The sequence below is a fragment of the Schistocerca americana genome, chromosome 2, assembly GCF_021461395.2.
Source record: "Schistocerca americana isolate TAMUIC-IGC-003095 chromosome 2, iqSchAmer2.1, whole genome shotgun sequence".
Classification (NCBI taxonomy): Eukaryota; Metazoa; Arthropoda; class Insecta; order Orthoptera; family Acrididae; genus Schistocerca; species Schistocerca americana.
In genome coordinates, this window is record NC_060120.1 from 833,275,169 (window position 1) to 833,292,709 (window position 17,541).

The 17,541-nt window shown below is 45.8% G+C and overlaps 1 protein-coding gene across 3 annotated transcripts in view; it reads right to left on the reverse strand.

The window, feature by feature from the left end:
• Positions 1-17,541, reverse strand: part of LOC124595488 (RING finger protein 17) — a 485,726-nt gene that overhangs the window by 464,861 nt on the left and 3,324 nt on the right. For all 3 annotated transcript variants that reach the window (XM_047134251.1, XM_047134250.1, XM_047134249.1), the window contains exons 2-3: positions 13,040-13,330; positions 4,256-4,338 (exon numbers count right to left, since the gene is read on the reverse strand). In XM_047134251.1, coding sequence (XP_046990207.1) covers positions 4,256-4,338; positions 13,040-13,330 — 374 coding nt within the window. The remainder of the gene's footprint in view (positions 1-4,255; positions 4,339-13,039; positions 13,331-17,541) is intronic.

Consider the following 17,541-nt stretch of genomic DNA (forward strand, 5'->3'; position numbering starts at 1 on the left):
ATTAAGTTAAGCTCTGTGTGGAATTCTACCAGATGGCTTCCTCTCATTCCTTACCCACATTCTGTATTCATCTACTACTTTTTCTTCTCTTCCTTTTCTTACTATCAAATTCCAGTCACTCATGACTATTAAATTTTCGTCTCCCCTCACAATCTGAATAATTTCTTTTATGTCATAATACATTTCTTCAATCTCTTCATCATCTGCGGAGCTAGTTTGCATATAAACTTGTACTACTGTGGTAGGTGTGGGCTTCATGTCTATCTTGGCTACAATAATGTGTTCACTACGCTGTTCGTAGTAGCTTACCCATGCTCCTATTTTTTTGTTCATTATTAAACCTACTCCTGCATTACCCCTATTTGATTTTGTATTTATGAATCTTACATGCTTAATTTTATCAGAACACACAAATATTACATAATTTTGCTACTGTACATTCACAGTGTGAGAAACGAAGGTTATCGCTTGGAAATGTGCAAAATATTGTGATTAAAAGGAATCATAGTGGGATAACAAATCTGTCCCAAGTACGAGGTACTTCACGAAAAACGTCGGGCAAATTCAAAAGGCTGAATAACTTCCACTGGTCCTACAAAAATATAGTTCACAAAGTAAGGGGAACACATTTATTCTGTGAAGAATAACCCATCAGAGACAATCCACAAACAAAATACATGACAAAAAGGTGGTATTTAAAAACATATTTTACAGTTATAACAGCATAAAATACTGTCAAGTGTCGATTTTACCACAGTCAGTGAGATTATACTATCTGGTTCTCATAAAAATGACACTGATCTTCCGAAACAGTCAATACGCCTCTATGTATTACTTGTTGCACAAATAAGGTAATCAAAGCCTTAACATGTGGTAAATTTGTAGCATGTGTTACATCACTGTCAGTTCTTACATAAGAGTTGTTTTGAAAAAAAGGTGAAGAATGACATACATTTGCCCAACACGTCACAGAATTCTCCAACCTACTGACGTCATTACAATACTGGGTCACCGTTGGTAGAATACAAACAATGGAAAGTATACAGATAAACTCTCATTTTACAGTTAAAGCGTTGAGTGGTTGAAAGATAATTATGCTACTATAAGGGGACTGTTCTTATAACAAATTCTTCAATTTCTCAATTCGTACCATATCCACTTCTACTGCTGAACCCTTGCCTCCCATGCACACACACACACACACACACACACACACACACACACACACACACATTTTTCCTTCTGCTCTTTCACTATGTCTGCCTAAGCCAAGGTGGGTTCACTGATGGCAAGAAACCTATCTTATTCCCTTGCTGTCTCTCCTTCCCAGCTATCAAACTCCTTTCACCCTATCTTTTCCTGAGTCTTATCTCTCTCTATCCACTCCCCACCCCCTCTCTCCTTCTGTGTGTGTGTGTGTGTGTGTGTGTGTGTGTGTGTGTGTGTGGGCGCGCACGTGCGTGCATCACTGCTCTGACCAGAATGAAACTGAAACACATGAAATGGGAGAGAGAATCTAGAATGGGGAGACAAGAGAGGGGAGGGTTAGCAGGGTATGGGCAGCAGAAGAGAGATCAGTGCTGCCTAATAGAGTATGCACCTACTAGAGGTTGCAAGGCTGCCAGGCACAACATCATGCGGCTGTGGGGAAGGAAGAGGGGGTGAAAAAGGGGAGCAGAGAGGAGAAGAGCGGTGAAGGGGAACAGACCAGTGGGATCTGGGCAACAAACAGCGCATAATGAGGGAGATGGGATGTGAATTGGGAGGAGGTGATGATACAAAGGGGGCAGAAACAGTTGAGTGAAGCATGTGGGGACTAGGTTACTGTAGATTGAAAAGAGGGGGGGGGGGGGAGATTTGGAGCAGAGAATGTGTTGCAAGGATAACTTCCATCTGTACAGTTCAGAAAAGCTTGTGGTGGAGGGGAGGATCCCCCGCCTCTGTACACGTCCTAACTTCTTGTATCTTATCTTCATGGCCCTTACACGCAGTGTATGTTGGTGGCAATAGAATCGTTTATCAGTCAGCTTAAAATGCCGATTCTCTAAATTTCTCAATAGTGTTTCTCGAAAAGAACACCACCTTCCCTCCAGGGATTCCCATTTGAATTCACGAAGCATCTCCATAACACTCACTTGTCGTTCCAACCTTCTGGTAACAAATCTAGCAGCCCACTTCTAAATTGCTTCTACATCTTCCTTCAATCCAACCTTGTACGGATCCCAAACATTGGAGCAATATTCAAGAACAGGTCGCAGCAGCATCCTACACGTTGTCTCCTTTACAGATTAATCATTCTTTCCTAAAATTAATCCCAATAAACCAAAGTCGGTCACTCACCTTCCTTACCACAGCTCTCACATGCTCGTTCCACCTCATACTGCTTTGCAAAGTTTACGTTTAGATATTTTAAACAACTTGACTGTGTCACGCAGGACACCAGTAATACTGTATTCAAACATTACAGGCTTGCTCTTTCTACTCATCTGCATTAACTTACATTTCTCCATATTTAGGGCTAGCTGCCATTCATCACACCAACTGAAAATTTTGTCTAAGTTGTCTTGTATCTTTCTACAGTAACTCAACTTCGACACCTTTCGGTACATCATGGTATCATCAGCAAACAACCGCAGAGTGCAACCCAACCTGTCTGCCAAATCATTTACGTATATAGAGAACAACAGTGTTCTTATCACACTTCCCTGGAGCACTACTGATGAAACCCTCGTCTCTGATGAACACTCGCCGTCGAGGACAACATACTGGATTCTATTATTTAAGAAGTCTTCAAGTACTCATATATCTGTGAACTTATTCCATATGCTCGTACCTTCATTAAAAGCCTGCAATGGGCACCGTGTCAAATGCTTTCTAGAAATTTAGTAATATGGAATCTGCCTGTTGCCCTCCATCAAGAGTTCTCAGTATATCATAGAAGAAAAGGGCAAGCTGAGTTTCACATAAGTGATGCTTTCCAAAATCATGCTGATTCATGGGCATAAGCTTCTTAGTCTCAAGAAAGTTTATCATATTCGAACTGAGAATATGTTCAGCTGCATGTTGTGCCACAGGGAGGTCCCACTTTGCTCTTGGTGACAGTTTGACAGTGGCCATTCAGCCTGGTGGAGAGCTGGTTGGTAGTCATACCAATACAAAAAGCTGAGAAATGATTGCAGCAAGCTTGAATATGACAAGGCAGCTTCCACAGGTGGCCCAGCCTCTGTTACGGCAGAACAAGCCTGTGACAGGACTGAAACAGAAAGTGCTGGGTGGGTGGGGTGGTCTTGTATCCGTCTTCCGCAAGGATATGATTCTGTGGCAAGGGAGTCAAAACTGGGAGTGGCATATTGGATGGGTGGGTGATGGAACACAACTTTAGGATGGAGGAGGGGGGGGGGGGGGGGGGGGATGCACAGCCCAATAATGAAACTGATTTTATTCTAAATGGCACTGTCTGCGGAAGCCTGCAAACTTATTTACCATTTGTTTCTCTCTTTGTGGGGAGTAATGTGGCATCTCAGTGGCATTCACTTCCAGCTGGGGAACTGGCAGTGTCGAAGCAGGAATTTACTCAATACTAAGGGAAACTATCTGAGTAATGGGCCCCATCTCACACCTATGTGGTGGTCCAATCAGCAACTAATTGTAATCACAAGATGTATAAAGTTATAGAAACAAATCCATGTACTATTATATATATAATCCAAAATATTTACATCCCACATGTTTATTACCAAACTTTGCAGATTTGTACCACAGAGGTTTTGATATTCGTTTCGAATTACACAAATGTGGAAGAGCATTTTGAGATATGAAACAGAGTTTTCAGAAACAAGATTATGAATACTTATGAATGGAGCCTCAAGTTCGAAGGTTGCAGTTTCTCTAGTTTAGAGAGAAAAGTCAATCCAAAGCAATAGCTGTGGTCTGTATACTTGACCCTATATTCCAGTTCTGAATATAAATGTTCACCATCAACATGAGTAGTTTTTGAAAATTGGAAACACCAGTGTCACGCATTTGAAATATTTTGCTAATGTATGCCATTAAAGAAGATATGGGTAAAACTTTTAAAATTTTAAGAAAATACATTGTGTTGTTGGTGACATTAGGATTTTCCATTTGCACTACATGCAATCTTAGCAGAATCATACAATGTGGCTGAATCACGTCTGAACTTGTTATATTATCAAGAATTACTATAATAAAATTAAAATATCGATCTTTTTAGTGACACAACAGACGAGCTTACCTTGGTGAAACAACCACTGCAGTATAAAGCATCACACTGGTAACATGACACTTCAGCAGATCTGTTGCATTCCACACATTTTTCTGAAAAAAAAAAAAAAAAATGACACACTTTAATTCCACATAAAAGACAACACTGTAGCATTTAAGCTCACATCAAATGCAATACAATAGATTCTCCATAGGAATGCTAGCTAGCATTTGTATGTCAAGAGAACTCACAGAATAAAGAGATAGTTTCCATCATATGTAAAATAAAAATTTCAACAGAAACAAAACATATAGGCAGTGAAAAAAGAATGTGGGCATTTTTAACAATGCTTAAAGAAGCCATGGCTACAGCAGACCTGATGACCTTCTTCCACAAATGAAGCAGTTTCTGGAGTTTTCAATTACAGTCTTAGCATAGTTATAACCCAAAACTGCAAAAATCGGACTGGTCAAGTTAAGAAATGTAACAAAAGAAAAAAGTCAATTAGCTCTCCTGGCACATTGATCCACCCACAACAAACATAAGTATTTAACATCTAGCCCCAAAGTATAATTAAGTCTTTGAACCACATAGTGAACTAAAAAGCAGTATATCTGATTTAGATATAACACTTCCTACCAATAACATTTTCTGTAACAATTTATCACATGAACTAGCAATACCTAAAAATAATAGTTATATTTAACAATCTTCAGTTAAACTTTCCTGGTAACAGAGAAAATAGTAACTGGGAGGGGACAAAAGGGTTTAAAGTCATGTCAACAAGGTTATCTGAGACAAAGACACCAGGATGCATAAATGAAATTTCCTATCTTCTTTACATGGATCATACTGGCATTTGCCTTACTAGAGGCCACAAAAAACCTAAATCCTCCCAGCAGTGACAATAATAGTAGTTAATTAAAAATTTTTACAGAGTACATACAGCAGAGAAGTGAAGTTTAATAACAATTCCCTTCAAAGGAGCGAATAGTGCCAGAACCTTTACATTAAAACACATACAATTTGGGAAAAATATCAAAATTACAGTATAACATGGACAAATGACATCCTTTTATCAGATTTCAGCAGCTTCCACTTGTAGGTTGCAGCTCAGTACATGGATATACAATGTGGCCAGCTGAAACAGACTACCACTAAAATCACCAATGAGACTACAGAAAAAAATGAAAACAAAGAGCAACAGGGGAAAACTGACATTTTCATTTTTGTCTGTTCAAGAGTGGCTCAGTGATTAAGATACGCACAACAAATTCAGTGTGCCAGGATCACTCACGACTGGTTAAGTCACTTCAAAGGACAGAAGAGGGGAAGGGTATATCACCTACATCAGGACCATGTCTAATACAGCATTACAGTTTTCAAACCATCCTACATGTTGTGAACAGCTTTATCAGTTTAAAGGAAAAACAGGGTGTTCCATGCACAAACCAAGTTTTGCCCCTGGCAGTGTGCAGCTACCAACACTCGTAAGAGCAGACTCAGATAGTTATCTAAAACACTCCAACCTGTTGCTTACAGTGTAGCAGGTGGTGTATCAGTTCACACTACCTGTTGAGCCACATTTACTGTGCTATCAATAAAAAGTTGTTTTTCCTTTAGCATTGTGTTAAGTTTCCATTCACTATGATATACACTAAGGATCAACTACTGTTTCTTGAGTTGAAGTATTGCACTTAGATATCTTCCCCATCATACTGAATTCCAGATCGGACTGCTAGCATCTTCTGGACCAATGCAGATAAAGACAACGAAGTATTTATTATACATAACCATGCAATATGAATACTGTGTGCTCCCCCACAAACCATGGACTTTGCCAATGTGGGCGGGCTTGTGTGACTCTATGATACTGACAGCCATACCGTAGCTGCAACTGCTGGGGACAGATATCTGTTGACAAGCCACAAAAACATGTGATGTGATGTGAGTCGTACAGCATAGCTTCGATTGTCATCTAAAATAGATGCCAAATAAGCTGAAAACCTTTCGTCTGAAAATAAAACACAATCTAGTACAAGGTGGCACACTGTAATTTGCACGTCTTAAACACCATGTTAGAGGGTCCTCTCGCTGGTGCAAGAAGCCAAGCATCATAGGGCAGTAGACAGAAATATGAGTAAGGAAGACCTCAACCTATCTGTATGGTTGGATGAAGGCGTGCCATGGCAGCTATTTGGGCATGGCTTATTATCTGCCACTTCCGACTACTCTAGAGTACCATCGACACACAACTCTATACCTCAAAAGCGAAGCAATAACATTCAGGGGATAGCACACTTAATTAATTTTGGGGGAAAAGAGGGCAAGAGGGGGGGAAAGAGGGGCAGAGGGAGGAAAGAGTGGCACAGGGGGTGGAAAGAGGGACACAGGGGTGAAGGGGGGCAGAGGGGGGAGACGGGGGCAGAGGGGGGGGGAGACGGGGGCAGAGGGGGGGGAGACGCGGCCAGACGGGGGGGAGACGGGGGAAGAGGGGTGGAGACGGGGGCAGAGGGGGGGAGACGGGGGCAGAGGGGGGGAGACGGGGGGAGACGGGGGCAGAGGGGGGGAGGCGGGGGCAGAGGGGGGGAGGCGGGGGCAGAGGGGGGAGGCGGGGGCAGAGGGGGGAGGCGGGGGCAGAGGGGGGGAGACGGGGGCAGAGGGGGGGAGACGGGGGCAGAGGGGGGAGACGGGGGCAGAGGGGGGAGACGGGGGCAGAGGGGGGAGACGGGGGCAGAGGGGGGAGACGGGGGCAGAGGGGGGAGACGGGGGCAGAGGGGGGAGACGGGGGCAGAGGGGGGAGACGGGGGCAGAGGGGGGAGACGGGGGCAGAGGGGGGAGACGGGGGCAGAGGGGGGAGACGGGGGCAGAGGGGGGAGACGGGGGCAGAGGGGGGATACGGGGGCAGAGGGGGGATACGGGGGCAGAGGGGGGATACGGGGGCAGAGGGTGGGATGACGGGGGCAGAGGGGGGGGAGACGGGGGGATACGGGGGCAGAGGGGTGAGCGAGGGGGTAAGAGGGGTGAGCGAGGGGGTGAAGAGGGGTGAGCGAGGGGGTGAAGAGGGGTGAGCGAGGGGGTGAAGAGGGGTGAGCGAGGGGGTGAAGAGGGGTGAGCGAGGGGGTGAAGAGGGGTGAGCGAGGGGGGGAAGAGGGGTGAGCGAGGGGGGGAAGAGGGGTGAGCGAGGGGGGGAAGAGGGGTGAGCGAGGGGGGAAGAGGGGTGAGCGAGGGGGGAAGAGGGGTGAGCGAGGGGGGAAGAGGGGTGAGCGAGGGGGGAAGAGGGGTGAGCGAGGGGGGAAGAGGGGGGAGCGAGGGGGGAGCGAGGGGGGAAGAGGGGGAGCGAGGGGGGAAGTGGGGGGAGCGAGGGGGGGAAGAGGGGGGAGCGAGGGGGGAGAGGGGGGAGCGAGGGGGAAGTGGGGGGAGCGAGGGGGGGAAGAGGGGGGAGCGAGGGGGGAAGAGGGGGGAGCGAGGGGGGGAAGAGGGGGGAGCGAGAGGGGGAAGAGGGGGGAGCGAGAGGGGGAAGAGGGGGGAGCGAGAGGGGGAAGAGGGGGGAGCGAGAGGGGGAAGAGGGGGGAGCTAGAGGGGGAAGAGGGGGGAGCGAGAGGGGGAAGAGAGGAGCGAGAGGGGGAAGAGAGGAGCGAGAGGGGGGAGAGGTGAGGTGGTGAAACAAGAAGAGTGGCAAGTGGAAAGAGAGTGTAGGAGAGAAGGGAAGGAGGTAGGAAACGAGAGGGTGAAGGCAGGGTGGGGGGAAGGCAGGGTGGGGGGAAGGCAGGGTTGGGGGAAGGCAGGGTGGGGGGAAGGCAGGGTGGGGGGAAGGTAGGGTGGGGGGAAGGTAGGGTGGGGGGAAGGTAGGGTGGGGGGAAGGTAGGGTGGGGGGAAGGTAGGGTGGGGGGAAGGTAGGGTGGGGGGAAGGTAGGGTGGGGGGAAGGTAGGGTGGGGGGAAGGTAGGGTGAGGGGATGGTAGGGTGGGGGGAAGGTAATGAGGGAGAGTGGGAAGGGAAGGAGTGGGGGAAGGGAGGGAGGGGGGAAACGGGAGAGGGGCGGGGGAAGGCAGGGAGAGGGGTGGGGGAAGGCAGGGAGAGGGGCAGGGAGGGCAGGGTGAAGGGAGAAGTAAGGGTGAAGGCAGGGAGAGTGGGAGAGAGAAGAAAAGGGAGAGGGGACAGAAGGGAGGGAAAGGGGAGAGAAGGGATTGTGAGAGGAGAGGAGAGAAGGGAGGGAAAGGGGAGAGAAGGGAGTGTGAGAGGAGAGGAGAGAAGGGAGGGAAAGGGGAGAGAAGGGAGTATGAGGGGAGAGGAGAGAAGAGTACAGAGGAGATGACAGAGGGAAACAGGGAGACGGGGACATAGGAAAGCAGGGAGGGAGATAGGGAGAGGAGGACAGAAGAGAGGAGGGAGGGAGAGGGGGCATAGGAGAGGAGGGAGGGAGACAGGGAGAGGAGGACAGAGGAGAGGAGGGAGGGAGACAGATGAGAAGAGGGAGGCAGGCAGGGGCAGAGGAGAAGAGGGAGGGAGGGAGGCAGGCAGGAGCAGAGGAGATGAGGGAGGTAGGCAGGGGCAGAGGAGAGGAGGGAGGCGGGCTGGTGCAGAGGAGAGGAGGGAGGCGGGCAGGTGCAGAGGAGAGGAGGGAGGCGGGCAGGTGCAGAGGAGCGGAGGGAGGCGGGCAGGTGCAGAGGAGAAGAGGGAGGCGGGCAGGTGCAGAGGAGAGGAGGGAGGGAGGCAGCGAGAAGGGGGAAGGAGGAGAGGAGGGAGAGAGAGGAGAGGAGGGAAAGGATGGAGAGGGGGATGGAGTGTGGGAGGTAGGAAATGGAGAGAGAGAGAGAGAGAGAGAGAGAGAGAGAGAGAGAGAGGAGGGGAGGGAGGGAGGGAGAGGGGTAGATGGGGAGAGAGAAGGGAGCAAAGGGGGGAGGAGAAGAGGAAATGTAGAGAAACAGAGAGGGAAGAGAATATGGTGGGAGAGAGGGAGAGAGAGAAGGCTAGGGTGGGGAAAGAGGGGGGCAGGATGGGGGAAAGAGGAGGGTAGGATGGGGGAAAGAGGAGGGTAGAGTGGGCAGAATATAGAGAGGAAAGAAGTGTGGAGGGAGAGGGGGGAGAAGGGAGGATGGAGAGAGGAGGGAATGGTGGAGGGAGAGAGGTGAGAAGGGAGGAGGCAAAGGGGGAGTGGGGGAGGGAGAGAGGAGGCAAAGTGGGAGTGAAGGAGTGGAGAGGGGATATAGCATAGAATGGAAATGGGGGAGAGGAGAGAGAAAGAGAGGTAAAAGGGAGGGGGAGAGAGGAATAAAGGGTGGAGGGAGAGGAGACAGAGAGTGGGGGAAGGCCAAGAGAGGGGGAGAGTGGGTTGACTGTGTGATAGAGAGTAGGAGAGTGGGCAGAGGGAGCAAGAGAGTGAAGCAGGAGATTGCGCAGTGGATGGGAGGGGGAGGGGGGTGAGTGCGAGAGGGGGGTATCCTAGTGCAAGTGTGTAAAGGGGTGCTCGAGCGATGGAATGTGGGGCGAGTGGCCTGAGCACAAGAAGATGGGGGCTGGGCCAAGTGTGAGACAGTGGGTGGGGGGTAGTAATTGGGTGACTGTGTGGAGGGGAGAGCAGAGTCAGGGTGAGCGCGAGTCAGTGTGTTTGGGGGGGGGGGGGCTAGATTGGGTGCAATGAGCAAATGACTGCGGATACTCCCTTCCAGCACACACTTCTCTGAAATATGCAGGTGGGAATTATCTCTCCACCACATCCCGTACCATTGCAATTTCCCTGGTTCACACTTCTGCTAACCTGTTTTCCAATGTCTGACTTTACCTTTTCCTTTTTCTCTTCCATCCACACTACTCCTTCCCTATCCAGATCATGTACTTAAACACATACACACTCACTCACTGCCCTTCCCCTCCCCTTTTCCACCCAACTGCTTTTCTCTCTTCCCTCCCTGTCTCCCTCCTCGGCTTTTCCCTCTTCTACCTCTTATATGACCTTCCCTCTAAATTTCTTTCTTGCTGTGCAGCTGCCAAGTCATCTTTGGGTAGATCTGCTTCACACTATCCACCGCCCCTCTCCTTCACCTCATGTGTTCTTCACTACCCTCACCTACCTTCAGCCGCCCAGACAACTGCTATTGATAATCAAGTCAGTCTTGCTACAGCTATAAGTGGATGCCCTTGGGCGTCCGTGTGAATGTGTCTACTTCTACTACAGAAAGAGTATGATTTTGAAAGCTATTGCATGTTTCTACGTGCCACACATCAGTCAGCTATAGGCGAGTGGTTGACTTTTCTGTATGTTACGTATTACTCCATCCAGGATTTTCCCCATTTGGAAATATTATTACATTTACAGAACTGATTCAATCAAGAAAACTATTTTGTTGAAGCGTATGTTTTATGTGACTTTGATAAAATAAAATGACAATAATATAAAAAAAGGAAAAAAAGTATATACATAATAATCTAAATGAAGTTGTAGAGTTTAAGAAGCACAGTATAATAGACTAATTATTGAAAAAAATAAACAAACAACACTTCAACCACACATTTTCTCTTTCTTATTTTCAACCCTTTTTCACAAATTTTCGGCCAGTCCTCACATCTCCCGACCGTCCAACCATACATCCCTGCTCATTCTACCTCTGCCAATTCCAAAAAAATCTCCTCTCCCTAGCAAAAGTCCAAGCTCACATCCTCTCTCCTAAATCTTATCTGGCACACGGTATTCCACCTAATGGGCTTACTGTTAACATTGAGATCTCAGGTCTCCCCACTGTTCGTCCAATTGTGACTTGGTACAATGCTGAATAAACCTCTGTCTTTGTTGACCAACATCTCCACACCACTGCCCGTAATCCCCAAACCCACATTCAAGACATTGCTCACATCTTTCATCACCTTTCCACAGTTCCTGTCCCACCATCAACATATTCCTTGTTTGTCACCATAGATGTGACGTCCTTATATACCAACACCTCCCATGCACTATATTTTCCATTGTCCCCCTGATAGCAGTCTCACCACATCTTTCCTCATCCTTCCTGGCCAACCAGCATACCCACAATTATTTCACTTTTGAATGCCAAATGTGTGGTACTGGCATGGAAAATCACATGGCACTAGCTATTGGAACCTGAGTGAAATGGATACAGGTTCCCTGATAGTGTAAATTAAGTAAAGATACTGCAAGTATCTTCACCTTTTCCAATTTCATCAGTCCCTCACTCTTACCAATCTGGTCCTTCATAATAATACAATCCAAGCTCAAATCATAGATGAGAGACAGTAATCCTTTCACAAAATCCTGTTACTCTGTGACCATAATTCCCTAATTCTGTGAATGCAAAAATGACTCTTGCCCCTTGAACAGTTGGAACAGCATTCCTAGCACCATCTGAGGAAGCTGTCTCAGCTACTCCTGTCTATGTCGGCATGGGGTAACCTATAACAAAGAAAGAGTCTACCACTCTGATCGAAAACCTCATAGCTTCCCAACCATGCTGGTTACTCCACTTTCCATGTCCACAAAAACTTACTCCACCCTCCATGAAACAGACTACACCTGAACACCCATCCCATAAAACTGTTAACCTTTCTGCCAAAATTATGACCACTGCAGAAGTCTTGGTACTTTCTAAATACCCCACCTTTCACTCTAAACCCAAATTCAACCATGCTGGACTACAGATGATCTTATTTCCTTTACTCATTCTCTGCAGTGGAAACATTTCTTCGCCACATGTCCCACTGGCAACAGCCACATAAAACCCCACATAGATCTTCGCTTAAAACAGTTCCAACCTTCCTCCAACTGTAGTCCTCCTCCCCTTCCACTCAGTCATCCACTAGTTATTTTTCATCTTACTGCAGACAAAGGCTCCACCATCATGGTCATGAATCATTGTGAGTATGTGGATGAGGGTCTCCCCCAACTTTGACACAATTGAATGCAAACCTTATGACCATGACCTGTCCCAGAAGCCCACCAAGATGTTCAGCTCTTTCTGAATGCCTTAAGTCCTTCCGCCTTCACATCAGCAACTACTGTTTACCCACTCACAAAACTCCACAAACCCAACCACTCAGGTCTCCCCACTGTTCGTCCCATTGTGGCTTGGTACAATGCTGAATAAACATCTGTCTTTGTTGACCAACATCTCCACACCACTGCCCGTAACACCCAAACCCACATTCAAGACATTGCTCACATCTTTCACCACCTTTCCACAGTTCATGTCCCACCATCAACATATTCCTTGTTTGTCACCATAGATGTGACAGCATTATATACCAACACCTCCCATGCACTATATTTTCCATTGTCCCCCTGATAGCAGTCTCACAACATCTTTCCTAATCCTTCCTGGCCAACCAGCATACCCACAATTATTACACTTCTGAATGCCAAATGTGTGGTACTGGCATGGACGACCACATGGCACCAGCTACCCCAACCTCAGTGAAATGGATACAGGTTCCCTGATAGTGTAAATTAAGTAAAAGATAGTTGTAAATGGAGTTTTCTTTTGCTCCCTATTCATGATTTTCAAAATAGTTCCACACTTTTTACCATCCTGAGACCAAATTAGGTAGACCACCTCAGCTAGGACCAAAGACATTAAAATATGGTGCTGTTCAAGACAAATTTCAAGCAAAAGCTACACTCATTAACACCAATCTTTTTGTAGGCAGAATAATACCTACTAATGCACTGTGTAAATAACACTAATTGCCAGTGCTGCAAAACGGACATGAATGACACATGGGTTAATAAAAAAATGAAAAACCAAAATATTAAAAAACCAAATTTCATGCTTAATGGACACGTGTATTACAGAAATCCAATTACCTCTTGACTCTGAGTATGTTTTTGCTGTTGGTTTCTTTCTGTTTGGCTGAAATGCAATGCTTGAATCTTCTGAAACAGAAACAGTATGCTTTTCGGCTGCCACTCCTAACACATAGCTATTAAATGGAAGATCTGCTCTAACATTTTCAGAAAAACAAGGTGTTCCGTGGTGGCAAAGACCACATGTAATTTCAGATCCCTCTATTAGAGCAACATGTGCACATGCTTCACAAATAGAATGTCCACATTTTAAAATCAAAGGACATCTTGGACCCCGCAGTGTGCGGATATCTGAAAAAGAACAAGAGCATCAGGTTAACACAAGAAAATAATTTTGCTTTTTAAATTTACAATACAAAGCACAAATTACACAGTAGTCCATTTTTGATTAGACAAGGGACTGGGATAAGCAGCAAAGGATTTTCCAATCCGCTTCCCACGAAGTTCCGTTTAAAGCACATAGGACATTTAGAGATCAGTTACAGTGACCTGATATGTGGGAGGACCGACAGTTTCCTATCGAGCGTGAGCTGCAAGAATTTCATGGTTTTTGACAAACAGAAAAGCAACAGGACTGAGATGTAAGGACGGTGGAAGGAACTCCTTATGCTGTCTCAACAGACAGTTTTTTCAATGGAAAAGTAGAAGCCATTGTCAACGCTCCATGAGTAAAGATGGACGAGACATATTATCTGAAGACATTTCTCAAGTAAACAGGTTCATTGAGAGCTGCAGTAGATCGTAAAATCATCAACAAAAAGAGAGCCTTAGATTCATGGCAGGAGACAGTCCATGATAGGGTTAACTGCTATGGCAAATCGGGCTAAGCTCAGCACCGAGCCCTGACACACCTGTTCGCCCAGACAAAAGTGTTCCGACAAGACCAAACTACATATACCTTGAAAACCTGGCCTTTTAAAACACCTCACCTGCATAAAATAGAGCAGGCAGCCTTGGAAGCCCCAAGTGTGCACTGTTAAGAGTATACCCGTTCTCCAGCAGGTAACAAAAGCCTTCTAAAAAAAAAAAAAAACTTCAGTCTGGCATTTCCACAGAAAATTGTTCATAATATCGATTGACAGCATGACGAGATGAACAACTGCAGAGCTGTGTTTACAAAATCCACATGCATTTGTTAGCAAATTCCAAGACTCAAGCCACCATACCAGCTCACCATTGATCATGTGTTCCAACATCTTTTAGACACTGCTGGTGAGGGAAACTGGGTGGTAGCTGGATGGAAGAAGTTTGTCCTTACCAGGCATAAGTACGGAAATGTGCCAGCCATCCAAATACGATTATACATACAAAGGAGAAAGCACTTCCCATCAGGAGATAGGTGCTGCAACATCTGAATGTGAATATTGCCTGGTTCTGGAGCAGAGGATTGTGGCAAAGTGAGAGGATATTCAAGTTACCGCATGGTAAACACGGTATTGTAGCATTTGGAATTCTGAGAGGGGAAAGGTATCTCCCAAGCCTTCTACTCATTTCCAAGGTAGGAGGGCATGATGGTAAGGGGTGAAGCTCTCAAGATCTCTTCAAAGCATCAACCCAAGGTTTTGGAAATATCGAAAGGGTCCACAATGACATTGTTTGCTAGTCACGCCTGGAATCAGATGTACCTTGTTTCCAGAAATCTGACATAGGTTATACCAAACATCAGAAGAGTGAACAAAACTGTTAAAAGCATTATTAAAAAAGATCCAACTAATTTTTTTGCTGTCTCTAATAATGTGACGACACTTTGCGCTCACCTGTTTACAACAAATACAGATCACCTTTATGGGATGGACAGACCAATCCAGACAGTGGGCAAGATGTGCAGTACAGAACGAGAAATCCAGGTGTAAGAATGGAATCTGAAAGAAATGTGGGTTCACCACTGTTGAGAGAAAAGACAGTAAACTGGTTGAGAATATTTGCTGGGTAAGAGCCACTCAGCAAGGTTCTCAGAGAGTCCCGAATGGGATGGTGGATGTTGTCGTCGCTGAGTAGCAGAAGGGCTGAGAGAGCTGAGCAGTAAGTTGCATTATGTCTTCCATGGTGTGATTAGAGGATGGGGGTATGTAGATATTACAAGGAGAAAATGTATAAGTGGGGAGAGGAAGTCGGACAGCTACAGCTTGTGGCCTGGTGTTCGATGAAATAGTTTGGCTGTGGCTGTCATCCTAAATGAGCACCATGACTCCCCTGTGAGCTGGAGTTCCTGCCTCAGAAGGAAAGTCAAACTGTACTGGAGTGACATGTAAGAGGTAAAAATGGGCTTGAGGGGGTAATATCGTATTTTGGAGGCATAAAACAACTGGGCATTGAAATTGCAATAGCAGCTTTAAGTCTGAGCTGTGAGATCTGATGCCATGAATGTTCCATTTGAGAACAGCCATATTAGAAGACAAAAGAAATTTCTCTTATAAGGGGCAATAACTCCGATGGCAGTTGAGTGCCAGATTCGGCTGTGTACTACTACAGGGGGCAGGAGTATCCTGTTCCCTTATTTCTTGATATGTACCAATAACCTCTCTGGGTCAGTCAGCTGTACACAGGATGTAGAATAGCTTGGTGATACGCACCAGTGAAATGGAGGTCGACTGGACAGTTGTACCGTGTGGCGTCACTGTTGTAGAGGATATCCAAGTTGGAGAAGGGGAAGGGTGTTAGACTTTGTGTGAATTCTTAGTATGTTTGCATTTGTCAGACATGGACCCAGATGTTTGCAGGCTTATGAGGTACAAAAAGTCATCTTTCGTTTATTCCTTTTTAAACTTCTGTTCTCTTGGCTGCATCACAAGTGACTTCAGTGGTGTGGGCATAGGTTATTTTCTGTATTGAGCAACTGTAGTGGAGGGGGGAGAGGGGGGGGGGGGGGTGAGCAACTGTAGTGGGGGGAGGTAAGGACATCACATTAGCACTATATGATTTCACAACCGTGCACTGAACTGGAGGTCACAGATCTGCAGGGCCATATCTTCCACATGCTGACATATCAACAACAGTACTGCACCTGCCAGATAGTGATATGCACAGTTTTTGGCCAACTAACATTTTGCAATCAACATGTAGAGGTACCTTTTCCTTCACTTGCATCTCCTGAATGGCTCACTTATAGAGGTAAAGAGGACATTCACGGGATGAAGCAGTATGGTTGCCAGTGCAGTTGATGCCACAGGGCAGGGAAAAGGAGGTGAGTAATCTCCCTCATGACACCCTTGCCACAAGTTACACATATGGCTACACTTTCACAGGACATGTGATTGTGGTTATAACGCTGATAATGGTAGCAACACATTGGGTTCAGTAAGCAGGGTCTGACATTAATGACTTCATAGCTCCACTCAATCAAACGTTAAGGAAAGGGCGTGGATAGGAATCAATTCTGCATTGGTTACACCCTGATCAGAGAGATAATGTTGTATATCTCCCTCGATCATACCATCAAGCAGCAGAGTGTAGATGACACCACATGAAGAATTCAGTTTCAATAAGCTTCTACACGAGTGGTTCCCAATCTTTCTTAGACCATTACCCCTGAGTGCAATCACAGTACCCCCACCCTCCCTCTCCCCCAGACTTCTTGGAACACTTTTATTTTTAAAATGATGAAAAATGAAGGATACTTAATGTGTATTAGAAAGTACAACGAAGGAATTCGTGGTGTATCACAAGTGCTACCATAACTACTCTTCAGATAAGGAAGCTAACTATCCACAGTGAGGGTAGACACTGCAACCCCATTTAAAATCAACCAAGTTAAAATGTGTGCACTATATTTACTGTTCATAAACCACTTTTTGCTTCACTCCTCACTTCTGAACTGGCAGAAATTGAAAGACTTTAGGATGTTGATGCTTTGTGTCTGACCAGTCAGTAACAGCAATAATAATAATAATAATAATAATAATAATAATAATAATAACACTGTGGACAGCACTCTAGCAGCCACTACCTGTGTTGTACTGTCAATTAATTCATTTATCTGTTTCGAAGTGAGTAATGAAGCAATTTCTGCACTACTGCAGGTACTATCTACAACTTGGTGAAGACATTTTCTTGAGATAGTTATCATTTGTTACATATATGCCTCACTTTTATCATCAGCGATGTACAGGGCAAGGCAGAACTTGTGCGTAGTGTGGGGGCTATGTGAGGAATCTGTAACCTCCTCCACATTAATGCTACTAATTGAGAAAAGTAATTACTGATAACGTACATAATCAACGTTAAGACTCCTACAATATTGTGATAATAGTCATGACCTTTTGAAAATAATTTAGTTTCATGACTGAAACATAATCGAATCATTTAGTTTTTACCCCTCACAAAACTTCAATTTACCCGTCAGGGGTAAGTACCCCCAGATTGGGAACCACTGCTATATATGTACAGGCTATCCATGGAGGAGCATAGTTTTAAGTGGTTTTTGGGCTTGAAAGGCATTGCCTGTCTCTAGAAGCAGAGTTCCATTGCATAATCAAATGCAAGACTTAGTGATCCTGCAACTG